This window comes from Brassica napus, chromosome C7, assembly GCF_020379485.1.
Source record: "Brassica napus cultivar Da-Ae chromosome C7, Da-Ae, whole genome shotgun sequence".
NCBI lineage: Eukaryota > Viridiplantae > Streptophyta > Magnoliopsida > Brassicales > Brassicaceae > Brassica > Brassica napus.
In genome coordinates, this window is record NC_063450.1 from 864,959 (window position 1) to 884,438 (window position 19,480).

Sequence of the window (19,480 nt, forward strand, 5' to 3'; positions counted from 1 at the left end):
ATGAGTTTGGATATTGGATAAAATGCCCAGGCCTAAGATGGTTCATTCAACTTGGTTGCTTTCCTATCTCCTGGAAAACACAAAAGCATGACATCATGTCTCGTTTATCTGCAGAACTAGAGTATCAAGCGATGACAGATACAGTGAGTGAGCTTCTTAGGCTTCGGGAACCTTCTTACGAGTTTGGAAAATCAGTGTGATTCTTTTGTTACGCTTCATTCTGATTATCTCTGTCAGCCACTAATTATGCAGTGAATACAATGTATCACGCCCAAACAAAACACGCTGGTCTTGATTTTGATTTCATCCACGGCGAGAACATACGAGGAACAACATCGACAAAACATGTTTATACCAAATCACAATTGGCGGGCTTTTTTACAAAATCTTTGGAAAGCAAGGCATTTGACACTCTTTCTCAGTAAGCAGAGTGTGTATATCCAGCTTGAGAGAAGGTATTCAGATTAAACCTTAGGTCTGTTTATATCGTTATATAGGTTAATCGTTGTATTACTTTTGTCTTAAAATAACCTTCAATTGATATCTATAAAAATTCTCTTTTACCACTACTAAAGGTTCTTACAATCTGTTCTCGTGATCCCTAAAAACATCCACAATGGATATGTTTTTGTAAGTGTTCTTAGACTAATAATAAAAAAATTAAATACAATTTATGAGAAAGAAGAAGAAAGTGTTTTTGTTCGAGAACACTTTACACAAGGTTAGGAACTTTGTTTAACATGTGCCATTGTATTAATGATTTAATTTTTTGAAATTTTAAGTTTAATTCCGATATTAATTTATATGATATTTATCCATAAGAGATTTTAATATTAACTCTCACCAATGCTGATGCTCTAAATCATTAAATCTTGCTGGTTGTCATTCAGAGAAATAAGAAGTTGTAATTGAAACTTTGATCGTGGGTCGGATAAGTCTCACTTATTTATAGACTATTACTAGTCTTAGAGCATGAGTAATGGAGGGTTCTTAGGGTGAGGTTCTTAACGCCGGTTTTTAGTTTTTTTAGTTAAAAATTAATAGACAATTTCTTATACTCCGCTAATAACTTCACTCTAAAAACCTCCATTAATCATGTTTTAGCCTCCCACACCAAAAATCATCTCGACCCAAAGAAATCTTCTGGATCGGACATAATAATACTACGTTATAATATATACAATTTTTTTTTTCTGATAAACAATATATACAGAATGATACAACATTATATCAGGATGCATGAGATATATATATATATATATATATATATATATATATATATATATATATATATGTTACATTAGTTGTCGTAGTATATATGAGAAATTCTTGGGTTACCTCTAGGTTCACCATCCAATAGTGTTTGAGTATTTAATATTTGATATCTTTTGAAAAAGGAAATAAAATTGAATATCCAAATTAGATTATATTTTTAAAATAAAATAATAAAAATACATAAAAATAGTTACAAAAAATAAATTAATTAACATTGTTAAGTCTTCAGCAAAATACTAAACCCTAAATCCTAAACTCTAAACCCTAAACGTTAAACCTTAAACTTTGGATAAACTCTAAACCGTTGGAAAATCTTAAACCCGAAATCATAAATTAAAAACTAAATTTTAATAACACTAAACCCTAAATTCTAATCACTAAACTCTAAAACCTTGGGTAAACTCTGAACCCTTGGATAAATCATAAACTCTAGGGTTTAATTTTAAATATTTTTGATTTAAAGTTTATGATTTATCCAAGGGTTCAGGGTTTATCCAAGGGTTCAGGGTTTATCCAAGGGTTCAGGGTTTAGTGATTAAGGTTTAGGGTTTATTTTTATTAAGATTTAGTTTTTATTGTATGATTTAGGGTTTAAAATTTTCTAATGGTTTACGGTATATCCAAGATTTAAGGTTTATAATTTAGGGTTTAGAGTTTAGGATTTAGGGTATAGAATTTAATATTTTCCTAACGGTTTAACAATATTTATTTATTTATTTTTTGTAACTATTTTTATTGTTTTATTTTAAAAATATAATCTTATTTGGAAATTCAATTTTGTTTCTTTTTTTAAAAGATATTAAATATCAAATACTCAATACTATTGGTTGGTGAATCTATAGGTTCACCCTAGGGGATGAACCCAAGAATTTCTCAGTATATATTCTTGTAAGAAGCTGCAAATCACACGAAACATGGCAATTACCAAAGCCAACAAGCCATTTTTTTCTCTTTCTCAAACCATAGTTATTATAATACACATACTCACATCAACATATATAGAGAAGAGAGATAAGCTTCGATTTCCTAGTTTGCTAACCACACAATGTTATCAAGAGGGAAGAAGTGGCAAACCGGTGCCGACCTCGGTTCTATCTTCAACACCTTAAAAGCTACATGATCAGCGTTCCACATAGACGTGTTCATATGACAGACAGCAGGTCCCACTACCCGTTGTCTCCCATCATCTGTGACCAGACTAACCTCAAAGACTCTGGCTCCACTTTTGTGACCATGGCAATAGTAAACTACATAAGGGTATGGCATTTTATTGTTAGAAATTGAAGAACATAATGAAGAACAAGAGAGATGTTTAATCTAGAAAGTAAAGAGAGAGATAGAGTTAAGAAGAAGAATCTTATTCACTTAATTAATTTGCTTATGGGAACATTCCACATATATAGTGATTACAAGTATGGTAAATGGTAGATGAGATATGATAAACTAATAATTGTTTTGAAATCTTAACCCACCATGCATGCTTGTCCCTTGTAGTGGCATCTCTATTGTCTTGAAACCTTAACCAACCATGCATATTTGTCTCTTGTAGTGGTATTTCCATTGTCTTGAGACCTTAACCCACCATCTTGTTTCTTATTGCTTCATTTTCACAATCTCCCTCAAGCTTGACCATAGGGACTGGTCAAGCTTGGAAACCATGAAGCATCCCCTCATTAAAACCTTTAGCTTGGAAAAACCTCATGGGATAAAAACCAAGCCAAGGAAAAAGAGTAGAACACTTCATGGCTAAAAGGATCAGTGTGATGAAAAATCTACGAGTCCTAACTTGGAATGTATGAACTCGCAAACCTTGGTGTTTGCAGCCTTGGTGAAGATGTCAGCTAGTTGATCCTCACTTCTTGTGTAGCAGGGTAAGATGATCCTTTGTTCCACTGCTTGCCTAACTTTATGACAATCCACCTCAATGTGTTTAGTCCTCTCATGGAACACACTGTTGGAGGCTATGTGTATTGCCGCTTGATTATCACAATGCATGGTGATTGGAGTTGATGTCTCTATACCCAAGTCTTAAAGTAGGTTTCTGATCCAAATCAACTCACTAGTGAGCTTCCTCATTGCCCTATATTCAGCTTCAGCACTTGAGCATGACACTATCTTCTGTTTCTTGCTCTTCCAAGTGACAAGATTGCCTCCAATAAATGTACAATAACCGGTAGTGGATCTCCTATCCACTCTGTCTCCTGCCCAATCAGCATCACAATACCCAACTATCTCTGTATTTTTGTTGCATCCCATCTACACTCCTTGCCCTGGTGCCTCTCTTAGGTATCTTAGGATCCTTTCAACCATGTTCCAATGGTGTATCTTGGGAGCTTGCATATTCTGGCTTACTTGGTTAACTGCAAAGCATACATCAGGCCTGGTGATGGTGAGATATATCAGCTTTCCTACCATTCTTCTATAGTGTTTAACGTCAGCATAAGGCTTATCTTCAATCTCCCCCTCACGCAACACCTTATACCCATCTTCTAGTGGAGTCTTGGCTACTCTCGCTCCAAGCTTTCCTGCCTCATTCAAAAGATCAAGTGTGTACTTCCTTTGAGATAAGAAAAGCCCCTCTTTAGAGCGGCATATTTCTATCCCTAGAAAGTACTTTAGCTCACCAAAATCTTTAATATCAAAAGTAGACTTAAGAAATACTTTGGTTGAGATAATACCTTCCTTGTCACTTCCTGTGATGATAATATCATCTATATAAATAAGAATCACCACAATTCCTTGCTTGCTTGTGAGTGTGAAGAGTGTATGATCAGCTTCTGATTTTACAAACCCTCTTCCATTGAGAGTTGTACTCAGTTTGTGGTACCAAGCCTTTGGTGACTGTTTTAATCCATAGATTGCTTTCTTCAACCTTAGGACATTCCCTGGCTTGACCATGTCTTCCATACCTGGAGGTGGCCTCATGTAAACCTCATCCTCCAGCTCTCCTTGAAGAAAAGAATTCTTGACATCCATCTGCCATAAATCCCATTCCAAGTTCACTGCCAATGAGAGTAGAATCCTTATGGTGTGGAGTTTAGCTACTGGTGCAAATGTATCCAGATAGTCTTCTCCATAGACTTGGGTGTACCCTCTTGCAACTAGCCTTGTTTTCTTTCTTTCTGGTTTCCCATTGGCAAGGTACTTGATGGTGAAGAGTAGACGGCTTGTAACAGCTTTCTTTCCTTTGGGGAGCTCAGTTTCATACCAAGTATCATTCTTGATCATGGTACCAACTTCATCCCCAACTGAATCTCTCCACTCTTCATGCTCCATGGCTTCTTCATAAGTCTTTGGTATATACTCTTGATCCAGGTTGCTGATGAAGACTACATGCTCTTCAGATAGTCTCGCAAAAGAACATGTTGCTTGGATAGGATGAGCTACTGCATTGTTGTTGAAGTATACTTTGGTGTCGATCCACTGAGATGGTTTCTTCACCCTTGTACTCCTCCTTAATGGTTGAACTTCTTGTTGCATTCCATCTTGATCATTAACAACTTCTTCTTGGATAGCTTCTTCTTGGATAGCTTTCTCGTGGATGGCTTCGTCATGGATAGCTTCTTCATGGATGATAGCTTCTTCATGGATAGTTTCTTTATGGATTTGCAAATAGGTTGATTTCCCCCCTCATGATCAGGATGGACTGCTTCTTCAACTGATGCAGCTTCATCCACAACTGGAGGTATAGGTGAAGTGCTCGGTACGCCACTTGTTTGAGGCTGACTGATGCCTAGGTTTTCCAGAATGATTCTCAAGTTGTTTGCCCTATCTGAAGATCCTTTTGAGAGATCCTGAAGGCTGTCCCAACTCTTCTAATCATAGTATCCCTTTGATTCCACAAACTTAACATCCCTTGAGACCATAACTCTTCTTGATTCAGGTATGTAGCACTTGTACCCCTTCTGCGCATGAGTATATCCTATGAACATGCCTTTGGCACTCTTGGCTTCAAGCTTGTTTCTCTGTTCCCCTGGTATCAAGACATAGCACACACACCCAAAAACACGCAAGTGATCAATTGGAGGTTTTATTTTGTTTAATACCTGAAAGGGAGAGATATCTTGGAGGACTTTGGTGGGGATCCTGTTGATCAAATAACATGCTGAGACCACAGCATCTCCCCATAACCTCTTTGGAACATTGGTATGGAACATCATGCTCCTTGCAACCTCCATAAGATGGCGATTCTTCCTTTCAGCAACTCCATTCTGTTGTGGTGTGTATGGGCAACTTGTTTGATGGATTATGCCATGTTTTGCTAAGTGATGTTTGAAAGCAGTGCTTGTGTATTCCCCGCCATTATCAGACCTAAAAATTTTGATCTTGAAATTGAAATGGTTAGATACATAGTTTTGAAAGTTAATAAAAGCTTCTAAAACTCTATCTTTAGTTTGAATCAAGGTGATCCATGTATATTTTGATTTTTCATCTATGAATGTAACAAAATATTTATGGTTCTCCCTAGACATACAAGGTGATGTCCAAACATCAGAGTGCACAAGATCAAAGCAATTTTCATAAATAGTCTTAGAATTAGGGAAAACAGATCTCTGATGTTTACCAAGAATACAAGCCTCACAACTTCCATTCTTTAAAGATAGATTAGGTAACATCAATCCTAATGCACGAGAATGAGGATGACCTAATCTAGCATGCCATAAAACATCACTAGCTAACACAGAAGCAGAATTGAAAGCACAAGATAAATCTGAAAGCTTGGTGTTTTCAAGCAAGTAAAGCTCTCCCTTGCTCACACCCTTTCCCAGCATCTTCCTGGTCTTAATATCCTGAAAGCACACATCATTAGGACTGAAAATAACATTGCAATTTAAATGATTGGTTGCTCTCTTGACAGATAATAAGTTGGATGTGAAAGTAGGCATATAAAAAGCTTGAAACTCCTTATCAAACAGTTTCAAGTTTCCTACTCCTTCAATTGGAATTCTATCACCATTAGCAATCACTACACTCCCTAGAGCAGGTTTAACATCACTAATCAGTCTAGCATCCCTAATCATATGATGAGAAGCTCCAGAATCAATGATCAAAGGTCTAGTAGTATGTGAAGCACTGTGAATAGAATTTAAAGCATTGACACTGATGTTACCAGAGTTTACATTGATAGCCTTGATAAGGGCTTCAATGTCTGACTTGCGGATGAAGGCATCATCAGGGGATGGCTGAGACATGGCGTGGGATGTGAATCCACCAGTGTGGGTGGTTGAGATCATAGCTCTTCCATCTTCTCCTATGTGCATGGAGCCTGATACTGTGGTTTCATGAGCTCTTGCTTCATGTGCTTTGGCCTGGTTGTATCTGTTGGTTGAAGCAGGTCTGAGGTGAGGATGGAGGATCCAACAATTGATTTTGGAGTGGCCTAGATTCTTGCAGTGCTCACAAGTCACAGACTTGTCTCCTCCTCTTCTTGATTTGAAGTGTGCTTTGTTGCCTGAAGCACTCTCCATCTTCTCAGCTTTGTTTGTCATAGACAGCTCCTCTTTTCCACCAAAGAGACCATCTGAGCCTAGCTCCTTCCAAAGTTGAGGACACACATCATCATAGCTTGGAAACTCTTTAGCTCTCAATATGTGTTTAAGTACATCATTGAAGCTTGGGCTGAGTGTGAGAAGCAATCCAAAGACCTTGTCTTACTCACGCCTCTCTTCTAGTGTACTAGGATCAGTGGTACTTGGTCTCAGCATCTCAAGTTCAGACCACAGCTGGCTGTACTTTACAAGGTGTTTGGTGAAGCCCATCTCCTCTTGCTGCAAGTTGTTGATTGCCCTCTTAACCTCAAATATTCTGGTGAGGTTTGAAGTGTTGCCATATACCTTTTATAAGGTATCCCATAGCTTCTTTGCAGTCTCACAGTGTGGTAAGACTCCATGATAGGAGTATCAAGTGAGCCTTGCAAGATAGACAGCACCATGAGATCCTCCTGACCCCATTTGACTTCATCTACCACTACAACCTCCTTGCCATCTTCTCCTTGGGTGATTTGTCTTGGGGCCTCACTTGTGGTGATGTGCTCCCATAGACCTCTTCCTCCAAGAGCTGTCCTGGTCAATCTCGACCAGGTAATGTAGTTAGGACCCTTCAGGGTGACTGGAATCCTCACTAGTTGGTGTTGCTCCATCTTTGCTTGCTATTGTCCAGCGGGTAAAAAAAAATCCGCCAAAAAGAAATTTGAATTTCTGAGGCTAGACAAGGGAGAAAACAAAGGAAGCCAAGATAAGTTTCTATTACCCACTGGGTAAAAGAAAACGAAAGAGATTCTGAAGAAAGTAAACCAAACAAGTGAAAGAGTAAGGTGAATAGAGTAGATTTGCGGAAGCAGTTTGGTGTTCAAGAGCTTTGACGCTCTGATACCATGTTAGAAATTGAAGAACATAATGAAGAACAAGAGAGAGAGAGGTTTAATCTAGAAAGTAAAGAGAGAGATACAGTTAAGAAGAAGAATCTTATTCACTTAGTTAATTTGCTTATGGGAACATCCCATATATATATATAGTGATTACAAGTATGGTAAATGGTAGATGAAATATGATAAACTAATAATCCATTGTTTTGAGACCTTAACCCACCATGCATGCTTGTCCCTTGTAGTAGCATCTCCATTGTCTTGAGACCTTAACCAACCATACATGTTTGTCCCTTGCAGTGGTATCTCCATTGTTTTGAGACCTTAACCCACCATCTTGTTCCTTATTGCTTCATTTTCACATCTATGACATCCCAACATTTTAATCCCAACAAGCTCCTTTGAAGTCTCGACGAACGTATAGTTATGTAAAGCGTAGCTTGTTGTGTTTTGGGCAATTACTTTAGTCGTCATGACCTTGATATCAGCATTAGACGCTATTGTTTTCTTTGCAAGATCAAGCATTGACTCCAACGAAGTCCCACAAAACTTGTACTCTCCTTCAATTTCCTTGTAGTTACAACGTACCAAGGTCTTCTTCATGGCTTTCCCTTGAGGAGAGTCTTTGGAGATAGAGAAGTGATTGAGAAGGAAGTCAAGCTTCGACTTAATGAAAGGAATGAGATCAGCTTCTTGTCAGAAGTGGAGGAAGTGTTCGAAGTTCGTTTTTGTTGAAGTAAGCAAGCAATTTGGCTCCTAGTTTAAGATCATTGAAGTTTAAAAACATGTACATTGAAGGATCCTCGAATTCACCATCTTTGAGCAAATGACTAGTATTTTGGTCTTCTTGTTCCTTGTTTGATATCAGCTTTCTTGAAGTATGTGCCTCCACGACCAGCTAAAACATAACCAATCCAAGATATTTAGAGACGAAAACTTCAAAATAATACTCAAATTTTTTTTTTGTAACTTAATAATACTCAATTTTTGAATTGCAATTTACAAAAATTCTAATAAAATGTTTCCCAGAACTAAAAGAAGATTTTATTCCTTTTTTGAACTAAGAGAGGATTTTATTCTTAAAACAATATAACAGCCATGATGCTTATAGTAGCACTTAGAGCATGATTAACCCGGAGTTCTTAGGATGGGGTTCTTAGCGGAAGTTAAGAAACTGTTTCTTAATTTTTAACTAAAAAAGTTAAGAACCGGTTCTTAAAATCCTTAATTAAGAACCGGTTCTTAAAATCCTTAATTAAGAACCGATTCTTAATTTTTTTAGTTAAAAGTTAAGAAACAGTTTCTTAACTTCTGTTAAGAACCCCACTCTAAGAGTTCCGGGTTAATCATCGTATTATATACTTTGTAGTCGGTTGAAGAAACAGCCCAGAAATAATGCTTTCAACCCACGCCTTATATCATACACATATAGAGAGATGTATAAGCATATGTACATACCAGAGAGAAGAGGAGGAGGAGGGTGGGGGAGGTAACAGAGAATCGCCAAGAAGCCATGGATTCTATTCTCTATGTCGAGAGAGATGAGCTTCTTCTTCGTTCTCTTCTTATAATTTTGACTTACCTATAGAAAAATGAGCAACTTCTTATAAAAACAATTCAATTGATCTTAGATCTGAATGAAGTATGAACAGCCATCTCTCTCTATAGTATATATAATCATTAATCTACTTATGCTGATGCTGACTTGCTAACTTTTTTTCTTAACTTTCAGTGATGTTTTCGTCTATTAGTTTACACATTAAAGTAGACTTTAACATTTTTTAATTTCATTTGATTTGTATTGTTAACTATTGTGAAGCCTGCAGCTTTTCTCTCCCTTTTTACATTGTTGTCTAATCTGAAACAGTAAAAGATACCAATATTAAATAACTGGATATTATATTAAAGAGATTGGTTCGATTGATTCTATAGTACAAATAGGCATTGCGTGGAGTGAGATTATTAATTTTATTTTTTAAAATAAGAAGACATTAATTCTGTTTAATCTGGATATCAGTTCGTCTTACGGGTTTTTTGGGGTTTTAGTTTCCTAAAATATAAATACCACTCTAAATCCATATTTGTTTTGTTTTGTTCAGTAAAATAAGTGAAGTTTTTCCTTTTTCTGGTGATAAACCAAAAATATTATTATTTGTTTGGTTTCATCTTATATGCATTTTAGACTATTTTGATGTCGAACTAATGGTTTCATTTTACAAATTTTAAAATAATGAAAAATAAAATAAAATCTCAGTAATAGTTGAAAAAAAAGGACATCTAATATTATTTGTGTTGTTTGTAAAAACAGTATTGGTGACATTTTAAGATTATGTATTTTATATAAGATAATCAAATTTTATTTGTGTTGTTTGAATTTTCATATATGTTAGATATCATATAAAAAGTTATATATTTACACTCATAGAAATTTGTTTTATTGAGTTTAAAATATAAATTTTATTAAACAGTAGATTTTATAGATTTTATATTGAATATTTATTTTTATTTTATTTAATTTTTTATTCCCTAAATCTAATATAATTTGTAAAGTAAAACAATTTGATTTTTAATGGATATTGAGAATGGGAGAAGTGAGTTTTATATAGGTGTTATCAGCTTATGTAATGTAGGATACAAGATTATATATAAGGTATTATGTCAAAGATTAAAGGTCTGTCTTCCATCACTGATCTCGGAGACGCAATCGGCTTTTGTACCTGGACGTTTAATATCGGATAATATACTTATAGCTCAGGAGATGTTCCATGGTCTGCGGACTAACAAATCGTGTCAGGATAAATTTTTGGCATTAAAAACGGACATGAGCAAAGCTTATGACAGAGTTGAATGGGTCTTCATCCAGGAACTACTAACAAAAATGGGCTTCGATCAGCATTGGATCCAATTAATGATGGAATGCATTTCCTTGGTTCAATATAAGGTTTTATTAAATGGGCAACCAAAAAGACATATAATACCACACATGAGATTACGACAAGGGGATCCTCTATCTCTTTATTTGTTTATTATGTGCACGGAAGCTTTGGTCGTGAATATTAAAAAGGCAGAAAGAAATAAGAAACTAACGGGTCTAAAGGTTGCTAGGGCTTGCCCTCCAATTTCCCATTTACTCTTTGCAGATGATAGTCTTTTCTTTTGCAAAGCTCAGAAGGAAGAATGTCAGACAATTCTTAGGATCCTTAAGGAATATGAAGGGGTTTTAGGACAACAAATAAATTTTGACAAATCATCGATTCAATTTGGACACAAGATCGAAGAAGATACACGACAGGAATTACGAGATATCTTAGGTATACACAACTTAGGAGGAATGGAGTCATACTTGGGAATCCCGGAAAATCTGGGGGGTTCAAAGGTGCAAGTTTTTGGATTTGTTCAGGATCGGTTAAATAGCAGAGTAAATGGATGGACTTTTAAGTTTTTCACCAGAGGAGGTAAGGAGGTGATTATAAAATTTGTGGTTACAACTCTGCCAAACAATGTGATGTCATGCTTTCGAATCCCGAAAACGGTAATGAAGAAGTTAGTGAGTGCTGTGGCACAATTCTGGTGGAGTCCAGGGGGTAATAAGAGAGGTATGCATTGGAAATCATGGGACAAACTCTGTAGTCCTAAGGATGATGGAGGTTTGGGATTTAAGGATCTTACTGACTTTAATACAGCTATGCTTGGGAAATAGTTTTGGAGATTAATGGACAAACCTAACACGCTTTTTTCTCGTGTTTTCAAAGGGAGATATTTCAGGAATACTTCACCCTTGGAACTCATTAGATCATACTCGTCATCTTATGGCTGGCATAGTATTGTCTCTGCTAGATCTCTGGTTAGCAAAGGACTAATCAAAAGGGTGGGAACATGATCATCTATCTCAGTATGGAATGACCCTTGGCTTCCATCCACTCGTCCGAGACCAGCAAATAAAAATCAACACAATCTTTACCCGAAACTAACAGCGGATACTCTTATCGATGGAACATCACGGTCATGGAATCTACAGGTTATTCAGACTCTGGTGGATCCGCAAGATGTGAAAATTATTGAAAGTATTCCTATAAGCAGATTTCACCTAGAAGACCGAAATGGATGGCATTTTACAAACAATGGGAAATACACGGTTAAATCTGGATATGAAGTGGAACGAGTATATCCGGACAGAGAAAGTATGCCACCCTAGTTTGGTCCTTTGATAACACCGTTGAAGGCGTTCTGTTGGAAAGTACGCTATCCACCCAAGATGAAACATTTTTTATGGCAAATTTTAACTGGGTGTATAGCGGTTAAGAAAACTTTGAGATCAAGAGGAATGCAAGGAAACAATGTATGTGACCGATGTGGAGCCCCCGAGGAGTTCACTAATCACGTTTTTTTTTAATGTCCACCGGCGGTTCAGGTCTGGGCACTTTCATGGATTCCAACGAATCCAGATATTTTCCTCACTCAATATTTGTTTACCAATATGGATCATTTATTTTGGAGAGTGTCCCCCGAAATGGAGGATCATTACTTTGCTTGGATTGTCTGGTATATATGGAAAGGTAGAAACAATAAAGTTTTAGCAAGTTAGGTATGGATCCAAGAGATACTCTCAAATTGGCAGAAACGGAATCGTTACTTTGGGCGGAAGCACAAAACTCTCAGACTCATAGTACGGACCGCACCCAAGTTCCAGTACCTTTGGCAATACCGAGTATACCAGGTCGATGGTGTTTTACGGACGGATCTTGGAAAACAGAGGATAAATATTCAGGGCAAGGATGATACAATACTCTGGAAGGTTACGATGGACTAATGGGAGCAAGGAATACGAGAGCGAGCCGGTCGCCACTACACACAGAGATAGAGGCTCTCATATGGGCAATGGAATGCATGAAGAATCTTCGACAGTCTTGTGTTACTTTTGCAACGGATTGTGCTCAATTGGTGAAGATGGTTTCGGAACCAGAAGAGTGACCAGCCTTTGCAAGCTATTTGGAAGACATAAAGTTCTTGAAGAGAAGTTTCAACAGCTCAGAGATTATTCATATACCACGGACACATAACTCAAAGGCGGACAGTCTAGCACGCAGTGCAAGGAAACAACCGTCGTTTGTCGTTCATATGGATGCAGAGTTACCAGGATGGTTCGCATAGTCTATATGAGTCTGTTTTGTTGCTGACAAAAAAAAAGTTTTATTTAGGTCTAATAAACCTTATTAAAGTCACGCTGTATCTATGATAAATATGAATTAAATGTCATATATTTGTACCTTGCTCATCACACTTCGATATATATATATATGTTGCCATAAACCAAAAATGTGAAATATATGTAAATCCACTATCATTAATTCGACCTTTCCAATCACTCAATGTAGCAAAATATTATCAAAACACATGCAGCGGTTCCCTTCGGTATTACAAAAATTGATTTTGTAATTCGGTTTAATAGGCTTAGCCATAATAATACAAATTTCGTCTACGAAAAAATCTTGTGTGCATGAATAAGTAGCCTCACATAACGAACTCCAAAATGTATAAAATAAACAAAAATTTGCATGTAAGATCATAAGCTATGACTCAAACAAAAGTTGTGCCCTAAGCTAATTTTTGTATAACATCAACAAATTATTGCATGTAGGATCATGAGCTATAAAATCAACGAAATCTTTCACTGACATAGTTGTCGAAAATTTGATTTATTAGCTGCCTTTAGTTTCAACCTCCACGCATAAGCTTTATTTGTGGTTGCTGCGAAGGATAGATGCTGAAGCCTGGATGGAAGTAAATTCAAGGAGACAACTGACATAGTTGTCGAGAATTTGATTTATTAGCTGCCTTTAGTTTCAACCTCCACGCATAAGCTTTATTTGTGGTTGCTGCGAAGGAGAGATGTTGAAGCCTGGATGGAAGCAAATTCAATAGAAAAAAATGGGGAGCAGCAGGTAATCTCTTGTATGTCATCTCTCGTAGGATGGCAAAAACCATGTCAATCTTTTGTTAAATTCATAGTAGCTCGTCTTGGATAAACGCTAATGTGAAATGTGGAGTACCATGGCTAGTACGCGATCACATGGAACAACCTGTTGTTCATGGCCGTCGATCTTTCTCAAGGGTATCATTGGGTATCATACGCTTTAGAGGCAGACCTTCTAAGTTTTTTATGGGTAGTTGAGTGCTTCACAACACTCCATCTCGAGAAATGGCCCCGAACGCCCATCTCTAGAACGCCCAGGCCGCACCACGACCACATCGACTTCCACCTGATCACGTTATCAGTCTTATATAGTGTGTGCTGGTCCGTCGTAGTGAACCAATTAATCCAAAAATAAGCAGCCGTAGGCGTTGCACCAGACTGAGACTCCTCGAAGCCTTTCAACGTAGCATGCTCTCTTGAGGTGTGACTGCCTCTCTTTTATTTTGGATAAAGCACTCTGCTTTTAGATCTTTATATTTGTTGTTGTTTTTATATGCTTCGGCACTTTTTGTATAATGCTTCTACTTTTAAAATATTATATATATATATATATATATATGTTATAAATCAATTGGTGGATGTCCATAACCGATCCGGTCTATAACCGGCCCATACAGAGAGAGACGGCCCAACCATAGAGAGAGAGAGAGTTGGCCACGACAAGGAGAGAGAGAAAGACGGCTTGGAGAAAAAGGAAACCGTCTTTCCTTTTTCCTTGTAATTGTTATCTTTCCATTATTATGTATTAGTAGTTTTCCTAATCCTAATGAGTTTAGGTTTTGGATACTTTTCTTTTTACTTATCTTGTAATCCCCTATATAAGGGAACATTTATTCATTAATGAAACATAGAAAAGATTCAGACCTAAAACCTTTGTTTTACAACATGTTATCAGCATGATAGACTCCCAAAACCATGAGAAAGAAAATCGCCGACCCCTAACCCTAACCTAAAATCCGTCACACATAAACTATAAATCCGGCGCAACTTAAAATCGATCGATTTCTCAAACCCTGAAGAGCCAGATGATGATCCACATATCATCTTGAAGCCCTTGACCAGACGAATCCATCAGTGCAAACGGTTCGTCAATTCGATCTCAGACGCGCCCTCACGCTCAGCTACAATACGCGTCGCCGTTTTACTTTTGGAACCCTAATCCGACTACCTCAGCACACATCCGCGACCAACCGTCTGAGACAGCTTGCGTCCGTTCCCAACTCGCGACCCGATAAGGAGCCAGCGTCTGTCCAGATAGAGATTCAACTCACTTGGTGGTCCGGTTCAACCCTACAAAATAAAGGTAATTCAAAATCTAAAAAAAAGAATCGAATTTGGTTGATTGATAAAGATCTGAACCATTAAAATTTGAAGAACCCTAATCTAGGATAATAGAAACCCTAACATATGAATCTAAGTTTTGGTTAGATTGTTTTCCTGTTAAGTTGATAGATCAATGGCTGTTAGGGTTGCTAGAACATTGATTGACCAAGAAGGGCATTGAAACCCTGAATTTCGAATGATAATGTGATTAAGATGTCGAAAATCTCAATGGGCACTTGACAAAAAGATTAACTTGAGGTCAAAGGAACTCGGTGATACTATCATCGAGGGTAACAATGAGACTGATAAGAATCGATACAGGGCTATAAGTATTATACGCCACCATCTCATTGAGGATCTAAAAAGATCAGTACCTCAACTTGGAGAATCCACTAGACCTTTGGACTGCTTTACAGCGTAGATATGATCACCAGAAAACGGTGCTATTACCAAAGGTTAGACATGAGTGGAAGAATCTCAGATTCATGGACTATAAGTTTGTAGATGAATACAATTCAGTATTGTTTAAGGTAGTCTCAATGATGAGATTATGTGGTGAGGAAGTAACCCAGAAAGAGTTGCTTGATAAAACATTTTCCACGTTCCATTCAACAAACGTGTTTCTGCAACAGTAGTATAGAGAGAGAGAGGCTTCGCCTCATACACTGATCTGATCTCGTGCCTGCTCCTGGCCGAGGCTAATAATGAACTCCTGATGAAAAACAGTGAGATGAGACCCATCGGAACATCATCATTACCAGAAGCCAATGAGGCTGGAAAGAAAGATCCCAAAGAATGCAACCACGTCCATGATAATAAGAAGTCACACGGCAAAGGTCGAAGTAGATTCAAGGGACGTGGCCGTGACAGCTATGGCCGGCAAGGAAACCACAATAACCGTGGTCGTGGTTCCAGCTGTGGCCGAGGCAATTATGGCCGTGGTCGAGGTGGCATATCCAAACCGTCTTACTCGACCAAATCAACTTGTCACAAATGCGGGATAGAAAACCATTGGGCAAAGAATTGTAGAACCCCTAAACATCTATGTGAGCTCTATCAAGAGAGCCTTAAGAACAAGAACCCAGAAGCCCATATGGTTTATGATACCGTGTATGATGCTGATGATGATTCCGACCTTGAAAGGGACGACCTCTTGGATTTTGAGACTTCTGATTGTCTCAAAGAATAAAATCGACATCTTGTCTTATTGTTTTATGAATTACTTTGGTTTCATTGCTATTATATCTTGCCTGAGTTTGTTTGATAATGTGAATGATTTTATTGATACAAAGAATTGTCTGAAGGGCATTATAGCACAGGTATAGTAGCCTAGTAAGAAACTATGGCCAAGGCATTACCTTAAAAGGCATTATATACACCCAATAATATGTGACCCATTGTGTTGTGATAATATGGTTTCTAAATAGAAACAATGGGCAAAACAAAAGGAAACAAGTTCCTTCAGATTTTGAAAGAAAAATCGCCTAAGACTTTATAAGAAAGTGGTCAAGACTATACATGTGTACTCTACTGATCAAAACTATGCTACAGATCAGTATGATAAGAGGCAAGAGCCGTGGTGACTAAACTCATATATGTCCCACGAAATTATACACTATATGGCATGACCGGATTAGCCATCCTAGTCTAAACTTGATGCAAAGATTGATATTGAAAAAGCACAAAGAGTTATCCTATAAGATCTCACGTTGTGTAACATGTACACAAGGGAAACTCATTAGGCTTTATTGTCCTAAGCATCACAAAATTGTAGTATGTTCATGAGGGGGAGAGATGATAAACTCGTGATCCATGATCACACATGATCAATACTACAAATTCGTGTACTACTATGGCCTAGGATCATGATATAAATGGCTTGGCCGTGGCTTGGTCGTGTAGTGCTGGCTTGGCCGCACACTGTCCATTACCTATAAGGTTCGGACATCCATCCTAAAAGCTTAGGGACATTATGGATTTACATGAAAGTTCAACTACATCAGGCCATATAAGTGAGCATAGATATTCCCATCTCAGATTGAATAACGGGTCATAAAACCAGACATACACCATCTTAAGAGACTTTGAATACACCACCACAAATATATGTGTGCCGTCTAAGATGGAACCTCAGAAGAGGCTTGGGAATATATGTTGGATAAGGGTATGACTTTCTTCACGAATTCTAAAGTGACCTTGAGCCAAATCATGGGTGATCAAATAGTGGCCAGGTACACGGATTGCATGATCAATGAATCCATCTATCCAACATCATAAGGAGAAAGCTATAAGCTGGTAAAGAGCAAAGAAAGAATGAATGGTATCAACCATCATGGTCTTGGCAAAGATCCTCGGATTAGAATTGTAGACGTCCAAAGTAAAGAAAGATTATAAAAGGCTAGCTAATCGGGATGCCAGACACTGACCCAAATAGAAAAGAATGACTAAGTCATAAACCAGCTTACCACCAAACGAAATCTGATGTCCTTGAAAGAGACACAATCAAGTTGCTATAGAGTCTATACAAGATAGACCAAGTGTTCCATAAAGATGAGGAACCTCGGAAAGAAAATGGTGCATAGAATCTGAGGTTATAAAGGAAACCATACCAGACATTGAGAAAAGGCTGCGCAGCTACACATCTAAGGTACCGAACCATGTAGCTTGGGACGCCAAGCTACTAGGTAACAAAGGTCCTGGATAATAAGATCTCAAAATCTATAGATCATGTCTGGAACATAATGGAACCACATGGAAGTGTCGACACGACACACACACACATAAAGAGTATTGTATAAAGATACATAAGAGAATAACACTTGACCATAAAAATATAAACGAGGATCAAGAACCCACGAAAGAGTACTCATAAAAGAATAGAGATTAAAAGATAAACATGGGATTTTATACAATCTAAAGAGATGGGCGGATTGGCCATATACATAAACGCCATTTGATAAACCGGTGAATAGATGAGTCTTGTGAGATAAAAGAAACCGTGAGAAAAGACACATGATCACGAGGCCTAGAGTGTTCATGTTTCCTACTAACAACAATAGATCATAGCTTGTTACACAAGGATACTCACAGAGACTATGAAACAGATTATAAGGAGATAAAACTCCTATGTGGTGGATGCTGCTACATATTTCGAAATTGATAAAAGTCTGGTCGAAAGAATGAAATAGATTAACATATAAAGATGTAGTAAGCAGCATAGGGATCACTGGATGAAAGAACATCATTGTTCCTAAGTTGTTCATGAACTGAAACAAAGCAGCTGCATATCGTATGCATATAGTATGTAATACTAGTAAGGAATTGTGAAAGAACAATCCAATTCAGTTCATATGAGAATTTATAAAATCGAAATCCCTTGTGTTTATACTAAACCAAAAGAGGTTAGTTGATTGATATAGAATATCTATTAATATGTAACCCTAGCATGGACCGACTAGATCGTAGTACGGGCTAGTGGAGAAGAAAGATCATCCCAAATGAAAGTGATCTAAATTGCCTCGGTTTGTTATCTCATATAACATGTCTTCGGATTGACCAGACCGACATCAGATCATTGATTAGGATCCGGCATAGCAAAATAGTTTGCTACTGCTGTTACTCCCACGAGACATTGTCGTGAGGATGAGAGGAGACGTTTTATACATCCTTCTCGATCAGATACCAAAGTATTTGTAGTCCATCAGCTCGTGTAATCGAGATCCATGACCTAATAGATGTATAATCAAACTCGTATAGCCAGTGTGTGATATGATCCACATCAACAGATGTTATGGGATGCCATCAAGAGATGGATAAAGGACTGCAATGTCCGAGTCATATATATATATATATATATATATATATATATGGCATCACCGAATGCAAAAGAGAGATCGATGATCATGTGTATGAGTCCATGAGTATATTCTGGCCGATGAGCCATACTTTGATAAAATTGTAAAGCTCCTTGCAGAAATGATCAATGATCACATCATGATCTTGGACACTCATGGAATGAGTTGTGGACATGTATAAACAGTGTCTATAATTCAAAACATGGATCGATCAGTATGGTCGATGGTAGTGAGAAGAAGAAAATCATACCGTCCGTACTTTATCATCATCACAGATTATAATAGCCAAAGGAAGTATCCGTGAACTTATGAAGTTGAAGTCTATGACTCAACATGGATCAATTAAATTAAGAGTATGCTGATAATAGAAAGATCAATGGACAAAGGCATTGAATGTACACGTCCGAGTGGTACACATCCGTGTAGTAAGACACCGGATCATAGTCTCATAACCTGAGATCATTAATTCATAGTATCATGCTCGGAATATTGTCCATGAGTATGCTTAGTTTGTCCGACCAAAGAATAAGAATAGTCGATGGTAGACGATCACGTCTAGACCATGGACACGTTTTGCAAAAGATCCATGCATACATGATTTGCAAAATATTTGAGGACAATGTGGTTCACATTGATCAGCTCATCTATTTCAATAAGACACACGATGCCAAAGGACATGAGAAAGGACCT

The 19,480-nt window shown here is 37.4% G+C and overlaps 1 protein-coding gene across 1 annotated transcript; it reads left to right on the forward strand.

Annotated features, from left to right (window-relative positions):
• The first annotated feature begins 15,666 nt into the window (after window positions 1-15,666).
• LOC106383662 (zinc finger CCCH domain-containing protein 4-like) lies at window positions 15,667-16,125 on the forward strand. The gene is made up of 2 exons (XM_013823735.1): window positions 15,667-15,883; window positions 15,998-16,125. Exons 1-2 carry the CDS (start codon window positions 15,667-15,669, stop codon window positions 16,123-16,125), a joined length of 345 nt encoding a protein of 114 aa, XP_013679189.1.
• Window positions 16,126-19,480: the final 3,355 nt, after the last annotated feature.

Coding starts and splice junctions, on each gene's coding strand:
- LOC106383662 (XM_013823735.1), top strand. CDS start 15,667: ATGAGACCCATCGGAACATCATCATTACCAGAAGCCAATGAGGCTGGA. Junction 15,884..15,997: donor CAATTATGGCCGTGGTCGAG/GTGGCATATCCA, acceptor AGCTCTATCAAG/AGAGCCTTAAGAACAAGAAC.